The sequence below is a fragment of the Canis lupus genome, chromosome 8 (assembly GCF_048164855.1).
Source record: "Canis lupus baileyi chromosome 8, mCanLup2.hap1, whole genome shotgun sequence".
NCBI lineage: Eukaryota > Metazoa > Chordata > Mammalia > Carnivora > Canidae > Canis > Canis lupus.
In genome coordinates this window covers 27,402,499-27,426,596 of record NC_132845.1, presented here as the reverse complement: position 1 = coordinate 27,426,596, position 24,098 = coordinate 27,402,499, and the positions used below count along the sequence as shown (strand labels likewise).

The window sequence follows — 24,098 nt, the reverse complement described above, 5'->3', positions numbered from 1 at the left end:
AAAGTAAATTTGTATTTCAGAAAAACCATGAATTATTTTTTAGTATAATTATATTCCAAATACTGCATAGAACAATATTTACATTGGTTGTTTACCTGAAATTGAGTTTCAGCGGGCATCCAATATTTTAATTTGCTAAATTTGGCAACCCTACCTAGGTACAACTAGATTCTTTTGTTTGCCTTTACTTAGAATATATAGAACAGATATGTATTTCCAAATGGTTTTGTTGTTAAAGGCAAAAACCATAATTTTCTCATTGAAACAATTATTACTTGGCAAAGTGTTCTTATATGTAAAACAGAACCCTTAATTTTCAGAAACGGAGTCCAAAAACTAGTACTGGTCTTGCAAATCAAGTTTTGCTGCTTAGCTTGGGAAACGTTGCCTTCTGGTTACTGGGTAAGCGGGCTCCACCCAGCTGCTGAAAGCAGATACAAATTGTAACAAAACCGGAAGTTGGCTAGGCTGCCTTTGCTTTTCAAGGTAAGTGTCTCCTGTTCTTTAAGTCGGAGCTCTTTGCAAAGCATTTTAAAAAATGAAGCCAGCTGAGGCGGCAGTACTGAGAGCAGGCGCCTGTGATGCGGGGGGCGGTCGGCGGAGCACAATGAAGCTTTAACAAACTGTGTTCTGGAGCTTGGATTGAGCTAATGAGTTTTCACCAACGAGTTAGGTTAATAATATGTCCTGTGACTTTGACTAACGAGCTGTAATCCCAAGAAAAGGGTGATGATAAGTAGAGTCACGCTTGGGATCCTGAAAAGCATGGACTTTATGCACTTGTGTTTCTTTCTCCTTTTTTAGAAATTTGAAACTGTGGGAACTCTCTTTTATAATTAAACCTAATGTCATAATTCCTTGTATGCAGATTACTTAGAGCCTTACTTGGGTTTTTAAAGTTTGTTTTAATCTAGAAATTTTTAGCTCCTCCCACCTCCTACCCCTGGTTTGCCTTTAGAATTTCAGAAAGGCTTTGGGGGTGGCAAGGTGTTACCTTTGCCCCCCCACCCCCACCCTTTTTTTTTTTTTTTTCCCATTATGTCAGTGCTTACCTAGGGGCAAAGGCGATTTTTTAGTTTATAAATGTGTTATCAGGGATATTGCTTTACAAAGGTAATTTTTTTTTTTTTTTTAGATTTTATTTATCTATATGAGAGACAGAGAGAGTGGGGTGGGGGGAAGTAAAGGAGAGGGAGAAGCGTCTCCCCACCAAGCAGGGAATCCAATGGGGGGGGGCTGTATCCAAGGATGTCGGATCTGACCTGAGCCACCCAGGCACCCCAAAGCTTAACTTTTAAGTTCAGATATTTTTTTTTCTTCTGAATTAAAGAAAAAAAGGAAAGATTCAAGTACTGTACAGAGGTGGAGGCTTAAATTTGGTTTATTGATTTATTGAAAACAATGAGCTTGACTTCTTAGAGGATGGTTTTGTTTAAGGAGATGAGTTCTGGTAAGTTGTTTAGTAAAACGACCTGTTGTTTCTTTTGGCCAACTGTAGCTTCTGTTTCACACTTACCCATTTGGGTAATGTCAGATTCTCTGGAAATCACACTGTACAAGTGCTGTTCTCAAGGCTAGTCAGTGTGAAAGGGCTCAACAAGCTGGCCACAAGACAAGTCACCAGCTGAGGCAGGTGTGATAATGTTTTTTTTTTTTTTTTTTAAGATTTTATTTATTTATTCATAGAGACAGAGAGAGAGAGGCAGAGAAGCAGGCATCATACAGAGAGCCTGACGTGGGACTCGATCCAGGGTCTCCAGGATCACACTCTGGGCTACAGGTGGTGCTAAACCGCTGCCACCGGGGCTGCCCCGATAATGTTTTTATTAGCAAAACCAAAGCTTCTGGAGGTTTTGAAGAGAGCAGTTACAGAAAGTGGGCAGAATTAGGCAAGACTCCACAGAAAGAAGTGGATTTTAATGGAAGACCTGGTTTATGGTAGACACTGTGCTAGATGTTTCGTATGTATCACCTTATTTATTTATTTTTTAAAAAATTATTTATTTGTTTATTCATGAGAGACGCAGAGGGAGAAGGAGGCTCCCTGTGGGGAGCCTGATGCGGGACTCTATCCCAGGAGCCCAGGATCACTATTTGAGCCAAAGGCAGATGCTCAACCACTGAGCCACACAGGTGCCTCTAATTATATTTCTTTACAGTATATAACAGTATTTTGTAATTATAAATTGTTATTTTTTATTATAATATTTTTGATTATAAAGTACTACATGCTTTAAATCTTTAAAATTATTTTTATATTATAAATACTAAATACTTTTCCAAAAATATGCACAATACAATGAGGATTCAAAAGAGGAAGTCCACTCCTCTTCCCCTATTGAAAACACTCTCCTGGGGGTAACCACGCTTGAGAACTGTTAAAAGTGTGGAGTAGAAGTTTTTTTTTTCTTTTCCCTCTAACTTTTAAGTTGCGTTTCCTTTCTTCCTTTCGCAATCTGCTTGTTTTCATTCCTTAGTGAGGCATGAGCATGTTTCCACTTAAGCACATGCAGATTCATGTCTTAGGGTTTTTGTGAATTGAGTTGATACTTGCAAAGCACTTAAAAGAATACTTGTCTCTCATAAAGCACTCAGTAATTATTAGCTGCTATTTTTGTCATTGACTACTCTATTTCATTCTTTTAATTGAGTATACAGTATTTTATAGTTTGGATATAGCATAGTTTATTTTTGTAACCACCTAAATTGTCTTACATTTTTGCTATTACAAATATAATATTTGTGTAACTGTGCGAGTTTTTCTGTAGGATAAATTCCTAGAAGTGAAATACCTAGTTCAGAGATTAAACATATTTTGGTTTAGTAGGATACTGTCAATTTTCCAAAATTGTCCAAAAATATTGTGATAATTTACACTCTTCACTGTATGAGTGTGCTCATTTTTCTACACCCTTGCTTATACTGGATATTTCAGTCTTTTGTATTTTACATGAAATGACAGGCAATGAAATTTTTTTTTACATACAAAGCATAGTGTACAGAAATTTTTGTATCTTATTTTTTCACATTTAGCATAAGTCCATTTTCACATGGGTAGGAAATTGATGCATGAAGTAATGAAGGTCCCAGTTAGAATGCAGATATAGGTAGAAAGAAAGAGTGGTGCTTATTCCAGGCATAAGTACAAATAACACGTTGTCTCTAGAGCATGGGAGAAAAAATCCTTAAAACTGAGTTAGGCTAAATAGTACAAAACATGAAATGTCTAAAGCTTTTGTCCTTAATTTAATAATCCTTGGGAAGCAGATGAAAGTTTCTGAGAAGAGTGATGTGATGAGAATTGTGCTTTAGGAAAATGATCTTGTGGTGTTGTGTGGGGCAGAAGAGGATGGAGATAAACAGAGAGGCCACTTGAGAATATTTCAATAATTTTGGTGACAGGTGATGAAGGCTTTGTGCTTGGAGGTAATGGCGGAATGGAAAGTAGCAGACAGATGTAATAGAGAGAATGGAAAGTAGAAGAGAGATGCAAGAGGGATAGGTAAGAAGGTGGAAGGATGGAAGAAGCATCTGCCGAGCTTGTTTGAAAATTGGTGTCCAAAAGAATGTTTGTGGTCAAATCTTGAGAATATGGGGTTTTGAGTCTTGCTGACCAGAAATGCGTTGACAGGCCACCATCAGAGTAGTGAAGTCAGATATAAGAGCTAGTCTGGAGGAAAAGATGATGAATTTTGTTGTGGACAAATTAAACTTATTGTCATCCAAACACAAATCTATATACAGTTGGAAATTTGGAAGCGTGTGGAGAGGTGGGGTGGGGGGCAATTGGAAGACTTGGGAGATATCCTAGGGATGAAGACTGAAGCTGTAGAAGTGATGATGAGCTTGCAGAGAGATGTGGGGGCCAAGGTAAAAAGTCTTGGGAATGAGGGACGCTTGGTGGCTCAGTGGTCGAGTGCTGGCCTTTGGCCCAGGGCATGATCCTGGAGGTCCAGTATCTAGTTCCACATCCGGCTCTCTGCATGGAGCCTGCTTCTCTCTCTGCCTAGGTCTTTATGTCTGTCATGAATAAATTAAGTCTTAAAAAAAAAAAGTCTTGGGAATGGATACATTCATGTATGAGGCATGAAGAGGAACCAAACTTAATTACAATATTTTTATAACGACTGTTTCTAACATTTGACCTTGGATCTAGGTAGACAATCCTTTAATGCCCCCCAAAAGTCTGTGCCCACTTTTTTCTTTCCACCTTTGGTTCTTTTATTGCTCCCATTCAATTTGTGTTCATTTCTGAACTTTACCTCGGTAATGCCTCGTTTACTTACCACATCAGCCTTGAGGGTCTCATCTGAAGCTATGGATGGCTTATTGTTTAAAACCTCAGAAGTGGAATTCCTGGGTGGCTCAGAGGTTTAACGCCTGCCTTTGGCTCAGGGCCTGATCCTGGAAACCCAGGATTGAGTACCACGTCGGGCTCCCTTCATGGAGCCTGCTTCTTCCTCTTCCTGTGTCTCTGCCTCTCTCTCTTTCTGTGTCTGTCATGAATAAATAAATAAAATCTTAAAAAAAACCCAACCCCCCTCCAAAAAAAACCTCAGAAGCCAGATCAGAGACTATACTTTTCTCTACTCATTTGCTGTGACTGACAAATGTCTTAATCAGTGTCCTATTTTACATAATTGGGACAATTTTACCTTCCCACCTTCCAAGGTTGTTTTGAGGAATGCATGCTAAATCCTTGACATGACGTCTGACATGTTGTAAGCCCTTGGTAATTGTTAGCTCTTCTTATTTTCTCCTATACCTCTAAATTTCTATAATTAAATGCAATTTTTTCCTCTTCTGCCCTGTGTGATCTTAGACCATAGTTTTTTAAATAAAATCTGTGAGCTTCAAGGTCCATAGGACCAAAACAAAGAACCCTCCTTTGTATGTTTCTTCCAAGGATTAGAGTTCATTTCTGTGAAGCACCTACTGTGATGCCTAGAATGGATTCAATAAGCAGTATCATTTATATGATAAATGACATTTGCTTTTGTCTCATCTATTAGTTTTGCATCTTTACACAACAGGCCATTCCGCTTTGTACCTAATTTTGTTTTGAGGACAGGGTTATTGGAGGGCCAAGTGGAGGATCCAGGTGAAAGCTTTCCATCATGTAATAACGTATATACTTCTACTAATCTTTTTTCCAGAGACGAATAAAGGAGATAGAATCATTTCTTGCTGTGAGGATGCTGTGATTAGGGGAATTAGATTTTTTTTTTAAGATTTTATTTATTTATTCATGAGAGACACAGAAAGAGAGAGAGAGGGGCAGAGACAGAAGCAGGCTCCATACAGGGAGCCCGATGTGGGACTCGATTCCTGGTCTCCAGGATCACACCTTGACCTGAAGGCAGGCGCTTAACTGCTGAGCCACCCAGGCATCCCAGGGAATCAGGATTGGATTGTAGAGTTCTCCATTACTTTTCCTTTAGTGGCTTTCCTCTACCTTTTCCTTTACTTTTTCTTACTTTTACTTAAACTCTAAATTCTTTTTCAGAATTCTTTTCAACCACCTTAAGTGGTTGTTTAAGTCACATCTGACAGATCTCAAATTGGTATTCATTGTGCCATTTTTGGTGCCTCTTTGTTTTTTAGAACCATCTCTGAAAATGTCATAACTCCAATTGTTAATTAAAAAAAATCTTTTTTTTCCTCTTTACTTCCTGCTGTGCAAATGGGAGTCTGAAACATTTTTATCTGAGGAAGTGGAAATACTTGACCTATTTTTCAATTTCTGTATAATTTGAGATTCTGCTATCAAAGTCAATTATATTTTGATGTGGAAGTTTTCTATGAAGGTAAAGTTAAATTGCTGGAAAGAAGAGGAGCACATTTTCTGAAATATTTCAGAAGGCTTGAACAAATTAAATGCAGATGAAAGAAATATATGAAAATCTCACTTGTCTAACCACAACAGTGCCTCAAAACCCTTGTAGTTTTTTAAAAAAGTAATTTCTGTGCCCAATGTGGGGCTTGGACTCATGACCCTGAGGTCCAGAATCCTGTGCTCTACTGACTGAGCCAGCCAGGTGCTCCTCAACATGCTGAATTAGGCTAATTAAATTTCAACTTTGTCACAGTATACCCACATTCACACTGTTCATTGTGAAATTTGGATCCTTGCTGGATTTGTCTACTTTCTACATCCTTCTCTCTCCAAGGAGGGAACAGCAATGCAAAGTGAAGAGAGTACATGGACATTGCTGTTAGATTAAGGTTCTAATCCTAAAAGTATATATGATTTAGGATACTTTCCCTGGTTTCCTAAAATGAATTTACTATCTCCTTATTGTAAGCATTACATTAGATGTAATACCTTTCAGGTTCTCACTTACTGGTGAGAGTACCTTACAGGTACTCACTTAAGGTAGAATAAATGTTTCTTTTTCTCCGTGCTGTGTCTTCTTTCTTCACTCCTGTGTAGTAGAAATGTAATCCTTTTCTTTATGTCTTAGAAATTTCATTGCTTTTTGTGTACCTTTGTTTAGTCTTAACTGTTTTGACTTAGTCAGTCTCCTTATTCTTCTTATGGTTCGACCTATTTTTCTAAAATTCTTTCCACCTAACTCTTCTACTCTATTTCCACCTCTTTCCACCTCTAGCCCTGGTCCCTCCAGGTTTTTGGTCACAGGCCTGTCAGGTTTGCTGCAGATCCTGCAGGAAATGCCAATCTTACAAATATGTTGGGGTCCCCAAATTAATTTCCAATTTGGCTTGGAATTTCAATTCCAAGAAGCAATATTATAAATGGTAGTTCTGTTTCTGGGCCAAAAGCCTAGAAGCAAAAGCATGGTTAACTTATAAATTAATTGAAGTATTTTATGCTTATAACAAAGTAAAAGAAAATAATACCATTGTAATTCTAGTCATAAAATGAAAAGTATATTGAGTAAGAAGTAGTTATTTACTTTGAACCTTGTGGAGTATAGTTGATGGAGATTCTGAAAGGAATGTTTAAATGCTTTAGGGATTGCAGTATTTTTATGTTATGATTAATTTTTTTTTCTCATGCAGAAGGTCACCATGAGAATACTCATTTATTAACCATACTTGAAGTTTTTGTTTAGTTCACAAATGGAATAAGAGAGAATAAGATTTTCATTGAATAAATTTATCTCCTATCTCCAAAATAGAAAAATTTTTATTTCCCTGTTACTTGGCTTATTTTTCTTTAGTTCTGAGAACTCTCCTTAAAAAAAAAAAAAAAAGATTTTATTTTATTATTTATTCATGAGAGAGAGAGGCAGAGACACAGGCAGAAGGAAAAGTAGGCTCCATTCAGAAGCCCAACGTGAGACTCAATTTTGGGACTCCAGGATCACGCCCTGGGTCAAAGGCAGGTGCTAAACCGCTGAGCCACCCAGGGATCCCCTCCTTTTTTTTTTTTTTTTAATTGAAATCCTTGATACTCTTAATTTAGAGCTTGATTAAAGGCTGAAACTTCATGGTCTATATATGCTCTAAGGTAGTATTTTTCAAACTATAGGTTAAGATCCTTTGATAGGGGGCAGCCCCGGTGGCTCAGCGGTTTAGCGCCGCCTGCAGCCCGGGGTGTGGTCTTGGGGACTCGGGATCCGGTCCTGCCTCAGGCTCCCTGAGTGGGGCCTGCTTCTCCCCCTGCCTGTGTCTCTGCCTCTCTCTCTCTCTGTGTCTCTCATGAATAAATAAATGAAAAAATCTTAAAAAAAAAGAAATCCATTGATAGGTTGTATAGTAATGATTCAGTAGAATAGATAAAACCAACTTTTTTTTTAAAAAAGGAAGAAATGGAAAATGTATGAATTTATACCATGTGGTAAAGGTAAATAATTTTCTTGAAATGTTTGTTGGGTCATAATGTAAATATATTTCTTATTTTTCTTATCTGAGTGTGGTAAAAAAAATTACATAAATTTGGTATGTATAGCAACCCCCCCAATACAAAAAGCAATCAAACCAATGTTTTCCAAATATTAAATATTTTATAGTGAACCCTTGTGATTAAGTTTTTGGTTTTTTAACAACTCATTCTTCATCGCTGTGCATTGATTAAGACTCTTACTTTGTGCTTATACTCATATCTTGGGTGATGTAGAGTGGGTGTCACTGGGTTGAGGTCCCACAGTTTTTGTGTGCATGTTAACTTTTGAACTTTTTGATGCCTTAATTTAAGATGAATAACTAACAATGAGAGCTAGAGCTTGATTGCAGTATAACTAGACTTAATTAGTTATTTGCTAGCTTAATCATCTGACATGGTTTTAAGAGATAGGCTTTCCTCAATTTCTTTTTTCTCACATGTTCTTGGAATGACACAATAAAGACATTTAATGAGTGATTTATCAAAAAATTCTTAAGCAGCCTGAGTGGCTTAGCGGTTTAGCATTGCTTTCAGCCCAACACGGGATCCTGGAGACCCGGGATTGAGTCCCATGTTGGGCTCCCTGCATGGAGCCTGCTTCTCCCTCTACCTGTGTCTCTGCCACTCTCCCTCTGTCTCTCATGAATAAATAAATAAAATCTTAAAAATATTCTTAATATTGAGCTCTTATTCTAATGATTTTCTTACATCTAAATGTTTTCCATTGGATTCTTCTCATTTTATATAAATTTTACTTTGCTTTAATAAAATATCTTGATCAATATCACTTGCCTCTGTGGTCCACAATCACAATAATAATTAAATATTCATGCAAGTATAGGAATTTGATATTTAAATAATAAAGAATACATTTGTTTTGAAGTTTTATTTTTGTGAGAGGTGTATATAGAATATGGTATAAGCAGTCATCATACTTTTTTTTTACTAAATGCCTATTTTTCAGGGAAGAAAGAAAACTATGTAAATATCATCAGGTTTCAGGATATTTCAGTTAGAGAATCAGGATAACCTCTCTTTTAATTTTTTAAACTAATCAGTCTGTCTTTGTCCTGGGATGACAAGATGCAAGTTACGATACTTTTTATTTTCTGTGTTGTATCTCCATTAAGTGGGAATATAACTTTAAAAAATTATACAAAATTGGTGTGAGTTTTTCAGTGCTTGAAGGAAGACTTCATAACAGAATATAATATAGTTCATTACCCACATTACATACTTTTAACTTAAATGTCTCCATGAATAACTCTTATTCTCTTTCATAACTATGCAATCTTTTGGCATAGGTTGGCTAATGAATACTTTGAAAAAAGGCTGTTCCTTAAATCAGTAACTGGAAAATCATGAGTAGCCATTGTAATGCAAATAGAGCTTCACCCTAAATCCTCAACATCTGACCAAGGACAAAGAAGTTGCTGGTTTACTTCTCTCCCTGACCAAGTTCGTTATATTTTCCTAGTGAATGATCGGTGATAGCGCCTTAGTCACTTCCCTTAGCTGGCTTATACTTTTTGCCCTGAAAATTTTGATATCCTTTCCCACTAGGCTTTCTTGTTTTTTTAAATTTTAAAATTTTGCTTGTTTTTTTTTTTTTTTTTAAAGATTTTATTTATTTGAGAGAAAGCAAGAGTGAGAGAGATTACAGAGGACAAGGGAGAGGGAGAAGCAGACTCCCCACTGAGCAGAGAGACCAAGGCAGGAATCCATCCCAAGACCGGGAGATCATGACCTGAGTGGAAGGCAGACACTTAACTGACTGAGCCACCCAGGAGCTCCAGTCCCCTTTGACTTTCTTAAAAATCACAATGTTAGGCATGAATTTATTCTGGTTCATCTACTCTGTTTCACAAACGAAGAAGCTGAGACAGAGATTAAGTAACTGGATTGACGTCATTCTGCTATGCAATGTAGAGTGGAGACTAGAATTCATGTCTTGCTTCCCTTTCACCTGACAGTAAGTCAGTGCCAAATAAATATTTGCTAAACTGGACTGACTCTTCCCCTATACCATCCTTTAGTTGAGTGGCACATTACTGCATTTAATCTTCATATTAATTTGGCTAAGTTCATGTGGTTAAAACCATGACCTTGATCCTTTCCAGCAGATCTTGCCTTGTCCTAAAAGCATGTCTGTCCCTGACAAAAAGCACATGAAAGCCATGTTTGAGTAGAAAAATTCTCCCTCTGCTCCATTCTTTAATATTCCTTTTCTTTTTCTCTCCCAGTTTTATTGAGAAATAATTGCTATGTATTACTGCAAATGTTCAAGACAGTTATTTTCCTAAGTTTTGTTTTGTATAGTAATGAACCATTTTCAGTTATGTTTTTATGACTCTATAGAGAACTTTTGTGCTTCTCTTATGTTACAGATTTTTTTCAGATGCTCTTGATTTGTTTATTTGTTCTTTTTGCTCATCCTTAAATGGGAAAAACTACCTAGCTTTGATCTTTGATAAAAGATAGGGGTATGTAGTACTGTGAACCCTATGCTATCTACTTGATAGCTACTGGTGGAAGGTGCAGGGCTGTTTGAAATGTGTAGCCCCCAGCATAATTTCTGGTAGCTAGCAGGAATTCCTGTAGTTCAGTTTTGGTTCAGTGTGGGGGTTTGTAATTTATATGACTGTAAAAGGGTAATTTATTCTAGTGATTCTAAGGGTGCTTTTATTTTGTCTAACTCCATTTTTATGGAGAATGAGCTGCCTCTTGGGTTTTGCCTTCTGTAATCTCTCCACGAGCACACCTTTTTTTACTGCTATGTAACATGTCCCTGCCATCTTCCTCTAGCCTTCTTATATGCTGTGACTTGCAGGTTCTGAATTTAAGCACCAAGTGAAATGAAGGTGGGGACTTCCCTTAGCTGGCTTGCAAGCTAGTAAGTGTGTATGTATGTAGTATGTAAGTAGCTGGTTTTCTGTTAGGCAGATGGTAAGAGGCAGGTAAACTGGATAAGAGAAGAAAATTACTTGGACTGACAATTGTGTTCCTTAATTCAGAAGTACCTGGGCAATGGGTAATAGAAATATTGTTTCTTACAATTGGTTCTCTGTTTTCCTTAGTTTTCAGTATTGCAAATTAAATTATCTGCCCTGTCATCATGATTAATTTGATAGTAATTTGGGAGAAGTCAATCAGAGACTTGTTTTAGATGATGGTATTTAAATGTTTCCAGAAGAACCATTTCTTATTTGTTCTTTGAGCTTCCTAGGATAAAGTGGAATAGAAACTTTTGCTTTTAGTGAACTAAGCACTAGGACTAGTTTATTATTTCCAAATCATGCTAATGAAAGCTAACATTATTATCTTCTTTGTCAGACTTTGGGTTTTATCTTTATTTTTTTGTATCTTCATTTTATTAAAACAACTTGAAAAGAGGGTGTTAGTTTCCTAATTTTTCAGATAAGGAAGTAGAGGCATAGGTGATTTGGTTAAGGTCTCCTAATTGGTAATTGGTAGAGCCAAGATTCAAATCCCAATTCAAATTCACGTATCATATTCTTTTTGTTTTGAAAAGAGGGTTAGCTGTCTATTGAAATAAGCAGCCATCTAGAATTACTATTCTGTAGTACGAAAACTTTATATTTTAATTGTGTATGAAAATAATGTGTTTTTAATCTTCTTTTGGAGATGGCAGTTCTTGGATTTACCCTTGCTACCTTCCTACTTGTGCTGTACGTTAGTTCTGTGGCTAATTATCCCAATGGAAAAGTAGGAAGGTCATGCCATGGAATGGTTCCTGAACATGGTCATACTGCACACTCTGATCCTGTTCACAACATTTCAGTGAGTCAGATGACGTTCAGACGAGGAGATCAGATTGAAGGTACTGTGCCAGGATTAACTATTTGTGTTTTGACTTTCACTCTTTTCCTGTACATTGAATGTTTGTTACTGAGGGATTTATATAGTTTCATTTAAATCTGTTCACCTGTTTTATGTAAGATACCACCATCTTAGGCTTCTCATTTTGTGCTTAACTATTACAGATGACTGTATTACTTAAGTGGTATATCGGCTCCCCAGTCAGTAGGTTTTTTTTTTTTTTTTTTTAATTTTTTATTTATGATAGGCACACAGTGAGAGAGAGAGAGCGAGCCAGAGACACAGGCGGAGGGAGAAGCAGGCTCCATGCACCGGGAGCCCGACGTGGGATTCGATCCCGGGTCTCCAGGATCGCGCCCTGGGCCAAAGGCAGGCGCTAAACCGCTGCGCCACCCAGGGATCCCCCCGAGTCAGTAGGTTTTAAGTACGTTTTTATCATTAGCTAATAGATCTTTTTTTAAAATTATTTTTAAAATAGATTTTACTTCTTTTTTTTTTAAGATTTTATTTATTTATTCATGAGCAACAGAGAGAGAGAGAAAGAGAGAGAGAGAGAGAGAGAGAGAGAGGCAGAGACACAGGCAGAGGGAGAAGCAGGCTCCATGCAGGGAGCCCAACGTGGGACTCGATCCTAGGTCTCTAGGATCACACCCTGGGCTGCAGGTGGCACTAAACCGCTGCGCCAAAGGGGCTGCCCAGCTAATAGATCTTTTTAAACAGTTACTATTAACTCAATAGAAGAGGAAAATGAAGTTTATTTTGTCTGGTTTAGGTGTAATAAACCCTTATGCTTCTTGGTACAGTGTAAACTCTTGTGTTTTTCCAGTTTTTCTGGTGAAATGTGGGCTGACTCTTAAAGGTGTATCTATTACAGTGTTTTATGATCTATTTTCTGCAACTCTAGAAGTGCAGAATATTAACAAACTGATGAAAAGAGTATATGGAAAAATAAGTTTGGAACACTCTGTGTGTTATATATAATGTACTTCTAGAGTTTGGTCCTGCATAGTAGAATGTTAAAGGCTTTAGGGGTTTTCAGTAAAAAAACAAGTATTTACTTTTATTCAGCATTTTTCAAACTAATTCGGCCCCATGGATAGCTCTCTGACTATCACCTACCTTTTTTCCCTGGGGAATGGCTATTAACATCTCATGGAGTGAATGTCCTGTGGAGCACAGTTTAGACCTTCTTTGTCTGTAAGATAATTTCTACCATTTTCTCTCCTGGAGTAGTTTTGTGTATGTATGCCAGATTCTAATTGTGAGGTGCCTCCTCTGAACAGTTTCCTTTTGGGGATGTTGCTAAACCTCTTAAGCTATTTTTTTGTTTGTTTGTCAGTAACCTTGTCAGGGCCACCATTTAGAGGCTTTCTCTTAGAAGCACGGAATGCTGAGGATTTGAGTGGCCCTCCTATTGGCTCCTTCACATTGATTGACAGTCAAGTGTCACAGCTTCTGACCTGTGAAGATGTACAGGTTTGTGTTGTGTCTGAAACTGGAATCTGTCAATTTCTGTGGATCTTTTCACTACAGGGTGGTTGTTGTAAGATGAACAATGACATTACCCATTATTGCAGACATCTAAATAGATTCACAATGATCAAGCTTTGGCTCCAGTTTTCCTATTTGCGATATATTTTTACACATCAGCATCCTAGAAAAGGCAGTAGCTTGAAGAGTTTATAGCTTTTGATGTATTATATAATACCGACTTTTATGTTGATTTTAAAAAGTGTTAGTATTGAAGATAGGATTCTAGAGTGGGACAGTGGTCTAATTTTTGTCATTCATTCATTCATTCATTCATTTAGTAAACATTTATTAAATTTTTTTAAATTTTTATTTATTTATGATAGTCACAGAGAGAGAGAGAGAGAGAGAGAGAGAGAGGCAGAGACACAGGCAGAGGGAGAAGCAGGCTCCATGCACCGGGAACCCGATGTGGGATTTGATCCCGGGTCTCCAGGATTGCGCCCTGGGCCAAAGGCAGGCGCTAAACCGCTGTGCCACCCAGGGATCCCCAGTAAACATTTATTATACCAGGAACTCTTCTGGTGCAAAGGGATATGGTGATGAACAAGACTTATTCTTGTTCTGAGCTCTGAGCATTACACATAGGTAGAACATTTGGACATATGATGTATGGAACATAAGGATATAGGACAGATACACAAGTAGAACACATAACTAGACTTAGATTAGAAACACACAGGATGGGTGGGAAGCATAGCAGGGGATGTCACACACAGACTGGAGGGAATTGAGAGAGAGCTTCTTGGAGGAGGAAATCTCCCCATCAGGCTTCAAAGAATGAGTAGGAATTTGCCAGGTGAATGAAGATGGGAAATGAGACCTTTCAAGGGAAAAGAATTCCCAAAATGTAATGCTATGTATGAGGAGGCAGGAATTTTTTCCTTGGATGACTTTTCTGCATTCTTCCTATTAATGGAAGGAATATATATTTATTGTATAAATGAAATAATGAACGAATTCTATATAGCATTAACATACCCAGTGTTCATAACTCTCCAGTCCTTAAAATTTCTGCTGACTCTAATTTATTCACAAAGCCAGCTGCTAATCTGGTGTCAGCTAGCCAACATGTATTTGTTGAGTACTTGAGTCCCTATTCTAACTAAAACAGTCCTTACCAGGGTTTCGGCATCATGCAATGATGGATTACTTTGCAAAATGATAGTAGTTCCAGCCATGCTCAACTATTGAGTGACTGACTGGTAGTTCTTCTCTTTTTTATTTCAGGGATATGCTGTGAGTCACACGAGTCCATCCAAGAAAACAAAAGTTAAAGTCTACTGGAATGCTCTAAGCAATGCTCCGAATAATGTAAAGTTTCTGTGAGTAGGAGAGCTTACAAATCTGCAACTAGTAAAATTGAAACAAAAATGATCTGAATCATTTTTGATACCTATTAGACATTTGCCTGTACAGAAGAGGTTTGGTGTACTAATGACACCACCTTAGTGAGATAAGTGGTCATTTTGCTTTTTCTTCGATTTTTTCCACCTAGCACAGGACCTGGCACCCAAAAGGCATGTAATAGATATTTGTTGAGTAAATGAAGTGTTGCAGTGCCTTCACACAAAGGATATCAATTAACACTTGAGTCTACATATGGTGTCTAGACTAATAAATTTTTTAGATTTGCTCTTGTCTTAATGAGGATATGAAAAAAAATCCTGAAATTTGGATGACTTTTTTATAGCGTTACAACTGTTACAACTTACAGATTAGTTTTCCAGAAAAGTAAGATGGTGCATGCCTACAGAATTAGGAAATTCAGTAAAATTAGAATTCCTTCACCCTTAATCCTATGTGAAAGAGGAAGGAGGATGTCATAAAGCAGTCTAAGGATTCCTGAGTGATGTTAGAGACATATGTTAGGGAGAATCGCTCTCCTGGCATGTCTGTTTTTTGTCTCACTTTGTACACAGGTCCCAGCACACAGTAACACAGCTCTGCACCTGTGTGTTGTGTGGAATGTGGAAAGGGACTGTGACTCCAGGAAGTGCTGATGGTTTTTTATGCAGCCCCTATATAGCTTCTTCCTATAGCTGCTTACTACACAGACCTTGTGGAATAATTGGAACTGCACACTATGAAATGGGTTGTAGTAGTATGTTCTTTATATATTAGGGAATAGAAATCTGTGCAGTCCTTAGATCTGGCATTCCGGACTCTGAATATGCCCAAAGAACAGACAAAGATGAGGAGAAGAAAGAGAAGAAATTAAGAGCGAGCAAGAGAGCAAGGGCAGTAAAAGTCATTTTAGTGATGAGGTGAAGAGTCGTTAGAGGTTTGCCTTAGACAAAATTAGTTGTACTGTTAGGTAGTATTAAGTGTGTGTCACCACATTATTCTTTTTTTTTTTTCCATATTTTTAAAAATTTCATTATGATGGGCCACAATTAGGGTTCTGTTTGATCTCATTAGTATTGCATTTCAGAGTCACAGTTGTTGAGAAGTATAAAACCTACTGGGTGAAGATTCCTGGTCCTATAATTTCACAACCAAATGCACTGCCTTTTACAACGCCTGAAGCTACAATAGCCCCTTTGTCGACATTACCTCCGGTCTCCCATTTAACCAAATCAGTAAGTAACATTTTTATGGTTTCACCAAATGCAATACATAATAACAGGGTCTTTGGAAATTGTGGTTCTCTGCCTGGTGAAGTATGTAGAGAAGTAGCTGTACTGGGTTGTGGTAGTAAGTTTTTGGGACCCCTGCAGGAAATCTGAAGGAAGTCTTCATTGCAACATTATTATGACTTACAGGTCAGAATAAAGGGAATGCAAGACCTTGCATGCTCGAGGTGTGGTTATGACATTCACACACAGTCTATACAGCTAAGTATCAAACGTGGAGAGGAAGTTTATAGCTTAAACTATATTTAAGGGATCTCTGGGTGGCGCAGCGGTTTGGTGCCTGCCTTTGGCCCAGGGCGCGATCCTGGAGACCCGGGATCGAATCCCACGTCGGGCTCCCGGTGCATGGAGCCTGCTTCTCCTTCTGCCTGTGTCTCTGCCTCTCTGTCTCTCTGTCTCTCTCTCTCTCTGTGACTATCATAAATAAATAAAAATTAAAAAAAATTAAAACTATATTTAAACAAGATTTGGAGGAGAATCTTGAAATAGTGATGTAACTCTTAAATCTGATTCATTAAGGCCAATGAGTACTGGGGATTCTATGTGCTGAACTACAGAAACTCTTTTTGCAAACTCATCAACTAGAATTCTGTTTAGGCCCTCTGGTTCAGAGAAATGATGACTGAAAAAACATATCTTGTAAAGGGTAATACATACTGGAAACATTAGGAAGGTTTTACCGAAAGAAATTCTGATAAGTTAGACTTATTAATTCAGAAGTGGATAATGGAAAGTGTTTTATGACAGGTTATTATAGTTGAAAGAACACACTTGGGTCTGAATCCTGACTTTTGTACTTTCTGTGTGACTTTGGACAAGCTACTTAATTCTCAAAGTCTGTTTCTTCACCTATAAAGTGAGAAATAAAATCAAGCTTTTAGTATCATTATGAAGATTAAACAATTTCGTGAATATAAGGTTTCTAACTGCTTTGCACTTAATAGAAATTCTGTAAATATTAGTTACTTACTTTTTTCTTTTCCTTGGTTTTTTTTTTTTTTTGTCTTTTTATAACCCTTTGTTCTTGTAGGGAAGACTAGGTAAAGCACTTGCACTCCTGTGTATGTCTCATTTTATTTTCTTTCTACATTTTGCGATATATGATGGTTATATTTAACTGCATTATTATGAATGTTACATTTTTGAACATACAATTAGATCTTTTATTTGCACCAGTTCTATTTATTTAGTTTCTCTTTTTTTTAAGATTTTATTTTTAAGTAATCTCTATAGCCAACATGGGCCTTGAACTCACAGCCCTAAGACAAAGAGTTGTATGCTTCTCCACCAACGGAGCCAGCCAGGCACTCTTCAGTTTACTTAGTCTTAATGTTTAATTTCAAAGCTGCTTCAGGCGAGTAAACAGTCACTTTGTAACAGAGCTTCTGGGTAGGACTCTATTGACGAAATTATCTTTCTATATATTCACATGAAAGGCATTTGCTCTCAGAGCTTTTGTGGTATCTCTGCACCAAGTTTGTAGTCTCTGATATAAAAGGGTTTATTCAGAGTCATGAGATTATAGCATTTGTAGAGCTAGAAGAGACCTCAGAGTTCAGTCCCTGTTGTGTAGTTGATGGTATATAAGAGAGACAATAAGTTCTTTAGCAGACATGATAGAGTAAAGGAGAGAGCAGAGACTAAAACCCAAGTGGCTTGTTCTTTACACTCTACTGTGACTTTTCTTTATGTTCCTATGAAATAATAAGAAGTATATATATATTGGTCTCTGCTGCGGTACCTGATAATATTTGGCCTTTGACCCCAGCGCCTGAATCAGAGCTCCCAAATCCCTTGTAATTTCTTGAGAGATAGGAATGCTTTTTGTTCTAACGAGGTAACTCTGGATCAGGACAGGTCACCAGAAAGACCAAGCCATGCTTAGAAATGGGAACTTTTTACCCCACTCCCCATTTTCCAGAGATGAGAGAGGAGCTGAAAATTGAGTCAATAATCCATCATGCCTCCATGATGAATCCTCTATAAAAATCCCAAAAGTTTGGGGTTCAGAGAGCTCCCAGGTTGTTGTTGAATACATGGAGGTGCTGGGAGGATGGTGCCTTAGAGAAGGCATGGAGGCTCCATACCCCTTCCTGCATACCTTGCTCTGTGCCCCTCTTCCATCTGGCTGTTCCTGGGTTGCATTTTTTAATAATACACTGGTAATCTTGGCGTACCTGGATGGCTCAGTTGGTTAAGCATTGGACTCTTGATTTTGGCTTGGTCATTATCTCAGGGTTGTGAGATTGAGCCCTGCCTCTGGCTTTGTGCTCAGCGAGGAGTCTGCTTGAGATTCTTTCTCTCTCTTCCTCCATCCCTCTCCTGGGTGCTTATGTACACTCTCCCTCTCACTCTCTCTCAAATAAAAAAAAAAATCTTAAAAAACAAAACACTGGTATTCTAATAAGAAAGCTGTTTTCCTGAGTTCTGTGAACCATCCTAGTACATTATCAAACTTGAGGAGAGGGTCATGGCAACCTCCATTCTCCTCCAGTGGGAACCTGGAACTTGTGATTGGCCTCTGAAATGAGCATTCTTGTGGGACTGAGCCCCTAACTTGTAGGATTGGACCCTAACTTCAGGTAGATTGTGTAAGAACAGAATTGTAATGTAGGACACACTATTGGTGTCCACAGAGAGTTGCAAAACTGGTTAATGTGGGAAAACCCGCCACACATTTAGTGGCCAGCAGTGTTGGTAGAGTAGAAGAAATGAGAAATTTTTTGATACAGTTCTAATTAGATCTACTTCATTTCTCTGTTGAAATACACTGTTGCAGCACCTTCTAACAAGATGACTGCATATTTGCTCTGTCAAATTGTAGAGCTGATATTTTTCTTTTAAAGATTTTATTTATTTATTCATGAGGGACACAGAGAGAGAGAGAGAGGCAGAGACACAGGCAGAGGGAGAAGCAGGCTCCATGCAGGGAGCTCAATGCGGTACTTTATCCTGGGACTCTGGGATCACACCCTGAGCCAAAGGCAGACCCTCAACCACTGAGCCATCCTGGCATCCCTAGAGCTGACAATTTTTGATACTCTTCTTTTTTGCCATAACAAGCAGCTCTGGGTTAAATCATTGTAGATTGTTCCTGATTCTCCTCCACTAAATTGTTATTACTATTATTTGCAGTGGTGGTATATATAGGAATAATCACTTTTCCTTATGTTATTTTAATATCAAATTTGAACCTGAATTCTAGAAGCAGAGTCCAGGATCTAAATACAAAAACTTGCTAAGAGTTGGCCTGTTTGCCTTTTAAAAGTCTATTCTAAAAACTCAAGGATATCCTTTAGGCAGGAATGTCAGTGGGGACTTAAATATTCTCTAAGATGTTTTTCAAAATTTACTAGAAACTTTGCTCCAGAACATAATTAATGTGAAATATTTTGACTATTAAAGAGACTTTAATACTCATGCACATTAGAGTCCAACTAATGTGCCTTCCAAATTTTAATTAAAATTAATTAAGTTTAAAAGTTCACAACCTAACTACTGCTCTGATGATTTCTAATTTTGGGATGTGTCCTTCGTTTCCTTCTTTGAATCTCTATTATGAAAAGATATTCTTGTTAATACTTGTACTTCAAGGTAGTGGCTCTTTTATCATTGTGAAATGAACTGCTTGGTTGGTAATTAAGACTTTCCCCCCCCGTGTCATTTTTCTAGTTCAGCGCTTCAGATTGTGGGAACAAGAAGTTCTGCATTCGGAGTCCTTTGAACTGTGACCCAGAGAAGGAGCATGCCTGTTTCTTCTTGTCCTTTGCTCGAGATGACCAGTCAGTGGTGGTTGAAATGAGTGGTCCCAGTCAAGGCTATTTATCCTTTGCATTTTCTCACGACAGATGGATGGTTTGTATCCCCTACTTATATAAGTGGTAATGAAATATAAATGATTAGAGGGAGCCTAATCAATGGCAATGTAGTTGTTTGTTTGAGTCACATGATCATACTTAAGATGGGAAGAGAAAGGAGAGGGCAGGACAAAGGAACTTAGAGCAGATGCTGAGTTAAACATCTTTGGGTATTTCATGTTTTTAATAGTTGTATTGTTATATACCTCTAAGAAGAGGCCGTCCTATGGAGAGTTAGGAAAATCACTCCATATCAGTGGACTTGCCACTGTATCTTCCTGTCTGCCCCGTGATAAAAACAGGAAGTACAGTGAAGAAAAGTTGCTCGGCTTAAAAGTCTTACGTTATTTGTGATGCTTTTCAAACCCTTGTTGTTTTCTTGGGTGGCCAGCAACCACAGCATGGGGTGCTGCCTCGGTGTCCCCTTTTTGGTAGTCATCAGTACATATCCCAAACAGAGAATGAAACTTGGTGTGTCGAGGCAGAAATATATTCTTCACTGGTAGGCTCCTTTGTCAGCTCTACAGAAGGCAGCATTTTTTAAAGGTGATTCTCGCTTTTCCTGGGTAGTGCTGAATGCATTAAATGGTTCTGTAGATGGCAGCCTTGTGCTGCGGTGTGGAATAGCAGAGTGCTGCATAGGCATCCTGATGTCCTAAAAGGAAGGCAGGAAAGTATAGGCCAGGATGTGTGTTAGTCCTGTTCAAAGCAGAGTTGGCCGTGAGGTGGGGGATGAGTACAAATGGAGAAAGCCTCTTCTTACTTCCTCCACATTAGCAAAGGTAACAGGTCTTTTCTAGAGAGTTTTCTTCCTGTCAGGTTTAACTTAACATCACTTCTTTAGGGAATCATATTTCAAAAAAAGAAAAGGAACACTGAGATACTGTGCTAGAAGAACTAATGTTTTTCCTAAGAGTGCACTCTGATCACATTGGGCCTTGTATGCTGCTTTCAGGTATTTCAGGAAGCCAAGTGTAAAAAGTTACACCTAGATATTTTACTTAATATACATATGCATATGACCTAGATGTTTTACTATATTGTCCTAGAATGTACTTATTATTCTTTTTCATTAAGCAAAATGTATACCTTAAACTTATGAGAGATATATCATATGCTTTTATTTCTTCTTATTATTCTTTTTTAGAGTTTTAGAGGTGGGGAGGGGCAACAGAAGAGTGAGAGAATCTTAAGCATGTTCCAAGTCCAAGGCAGAGCCTGATGCGGGGCTCGATCTCCTGTCCCTGAATTCATGACCTGAGCTGAAGTCAGGAGTCCGATGCTTAATGGACTGAGGCGCCCCAGATATGTCATAGGCTTTTAAAAATAACATATAAGAAATTATGACTCTTTCTTTTTTAAAGTTGTTTCTTGGGAAATTTTATAGTTGATTGAATGATGTTGCAGTAGTACAAAACATTTTCCCCATTTCCCTTTGTAACTCTCATCAGACTTACAGCGTATCCTTTTGGGTGTTTGCAGTTCTGGCCAAAATGAACCAGGTTTGGTGCATAAGGTGGATAATGAGCCTGAATTAAAAATAAAATGGGGCTATAAAGCAATAGAGAAAGATGGCGGTAGTGCTTGTGTGAATGTGATGGAACTGGTTACGAAGGAAATTCTGAAGATGAGCCCCACAAGGATTAGCAATGGTAATCTTGTTGGAATATGTGTGTAGTTTATCTCCAGCATACAGTGCTCATTTAGATATGTGTTCTAGTCACTTAAATAAAAAACACTGCAGTCACTTTATGGCCAAACTTCATGCAGTAGTAAACTCACATTTTTCTTTTTCTGGTCATATGCAATCTGTTAGCAAGAGGAAAAGTCACTACGGCTGTACTGGGTGTGGTGATGAGGAAGCCACAAGTAGACCAGTTATTTCTCTTCAGAGTTGTAGGCATAGACGGCACAAAAGCTTTTGTCTTTAATTCAAGATATATTTATCTTACTTAGAAATCTTAAGTTTCTCGTATCGTACTCATCAAAAAATGTTTATAAAAAAGACTTAATTATGCAGGTGCAGTTGATTTACAGAGCAATCTTACTTAATGATTAAAATCATCTGTACACCTGTTTGTCTAATTTGAGGGAAATAAATCATCCTCAGAAAATATTTTTAAAGTGGTTATTTCTATTTTTGGTTATTTAAAACATTTTAGGATATTTTTGTGACCTGCTGTTTCTTTTTAGTACCTAATGTAAATTTAAATACTGAAAGTATCTGATGTTATGAATACCAGCTACATGATACCCTTTTCAATTTTACTTATAAATTAATGATAACAATTGTTTTGGTATTAGACTTCACTAAAATTGATGAAAAGTATAATTTTCCATATTTTTGGTAACAATGACTTGCTAATGTCTGAATTTTAGCTAAATTTCAAATTATACACATATTCTCTATCTCAGATACTTTGTTAAATGATATAAAATATATCAAGAATATATATTATATATTAGCTTCTATTGGCTTCCTTCTCCTGCCCAATCTCATCTTGCTCTATTCATAATTTCTCAATGCTCTGGTAGAAAGTTCCCAGCTCTGACCTCTCTTGTACTTCATGTTAGGATTTCCAGTAGTTGGCTGATCTTGTCCAGATGAGTGTTCCTAGACAACACAAACCATCATCTATAAAACTGCCCTTAATATCTTACCTCCTCATGTTTCTTGTGTTCTCCACTCTTGGTGATCAAAAACAGTAATAAAAAAACAATTACCATTATTGATTTCTTGCTTCTTTTCAGATACTGTCCTGGGCAGTTTATGCAGCCACTATATTCTTTGGTGTTCAGGGAATTTTGGTTGTGACTTAGATTCTTCTCTTTTATTCCCCTTTCAAGTCTTTCTTCCTCCTACACTCCCCCAACTTTTTGTTTTGAGAAGTTTTAAACCTATATGAAAGTTGAAAGAATAGTGCAACCAACACCAATAAGTTCTTTATACTTGCCACATTTTCTCCCTCTCCTTCCACCATGTATGTGTGTGTGTTTATGGAGTATATATAAAAGACACATTTTTCCCCAAAACTATTTGAAAGCTAGGTTGTACATGTATCATGACATTTTATCTCTAAAATTTTTTTAGCAAGTATCTCCTCAGAGCAAGGATATATGCTGCTATAATTACCATGATATCTTGACCACATAGAGAAAACTTAATAATGATTAATAATTTTATACAATATAGTCTATATTCCAAATACCTCAGTTGTCCCCATAAAGTCCCTTTTAGCTGTTTTTCAAAAAAAATTTTGACCCAAGATCCAATCACTTATCCCTCAATACATTTGTTATCTCTTTGATTATTCACCCTATTTTTTAGATTTTTTTTTTTTTTTAGTCCAATTCTGTAGAATGTCTCACAATTTATACAGTAGATTCAAGTTAAGATTTTTGGCACAAATACTACCTAAGGGGTTTGTTTCTATCTCAGGGCATCATATCAAGAGAAGCATAATATCAGATTATTCCATTATTGATGTGGTTTTATGTTTGATCACTGGTATCTGTCAGATTTTTCCATTGTGAAGGCATGTTTTCTCTTTTTAATTAATAAGCAATCTGTTGGGGTGATACTTTGAGCGTGTATGAATATTCTGTTCCTCAATAGCATTTTACCAAATGATTTTAGCATCTATTTATGTCCCTTTCCTGAAAGAGTTGTTACATTTATGGTTGCAAAGTGGTGATTTTTCTAATCTAATCATTTTTCTAGTTTATTTATTAGCTGGTGTTCTTCTAAAAAGAAGAGCTTTCTTTCCTCTGCACTTCCCTTTTCGTTTTGGTGAAATACTATGGACTAATTAATTCCTTTTGTCTATTGTGTTATTGTTTATCATTATCATTCATCTTTTTAAAAAAAAATATTTATTTATTTATTTGAGAGAGAGTGAGAGCAAGAATAGCAGAGAGAAGAGAGAGAACAGAGGGAGAGGGAGAAGCAGACTCTCTACTGAGCAAGTAGCCTGACATAGGGCTCCATCCCAGGACCCTGAGATCACAACCTGAGCCCAAGGCAGACGCTCAACCATCTGAGCCACCCAGGCGCCTCATCATTCTTCTTTTAGATGCTCACATTGACCCAAATATGGCCTCTTCACGCCTTTGTGTGTATGTGTGTGTGTGTGTGCCCTTCTGATGTATCTCCATTAGTTTTTTGGCGTGTCCTTGCTTTCTGGTGTAACAAGATGCCCACTCATTTTACACTATTTACATTTCATCACTTTTCAAAGGAATTCTGTTTCCTTTTAATAGGAATAGTGTTTAGAAGTCAAGATTTGAGTGCTAATGTGTTTGCTGCTGCCAGTCTTCCAGATACTTTTGATTCTGTCTTTGACATACTTCTACATTCTCTTTATTTGCATTGTCACTATCTCTGGC

At 37.5% G+C, this 24,098-nt stretch overlaps 1 protein-coding gene across 5 annotated transcripts in view; it reads left to right on the top strand.

Annotated features, from left to right (window-relative positions):
- The first annotated feature begins 320 nt into the window (after nucleotides 1-320).
- The window catches only part of FRRS1 (ferric chelate reductase 1), a 45,642-nt gene continuing 21,864 nt past the window's right edge, over nucleotides 321-24,098 (top strand). The window contains exons 1-6 of one of the 5 annotated variants that reach the window (XM_072834669.1): nucleotides 321-486; nucleotides 11,495-11,690; nucleotides 13,029-13,165; nucleotides 14,450-14,544; nucleotides 15,654-15,801; nucleotides 19,528-19,710. In XM_072834669.1, coding sequence (XP_072690770.1) covers nucleotides 11,495-11,690; nucleotides 13,029-13,165; nucleotides 14,450-14,544; nucleotides 15,654-15,801; nucleotides 19,528-19,710 — 759 coding nt within the window. In that variant the 5' untranslated portion in view covers nucleotides 321-486. Of the gene's footprint in view, nucleotides 487-1,852; nucleotides 1,962-2,021; nucleotides 2,134-11,494; nucleotides 11,691-11,936; nucleotides 12,099-13,028; nucleotides 13,166-14,449; nucleotides 14,545-15,653; nucleotides 15,802-19,527; nucleotides 19,711-24,098 lie in introns of those variants that run through there. The other 4 variants (XM_072834667.1, XM_072834668.1, XM_072834670.1 and 1 more) reach the window with 4 other exon arrangements.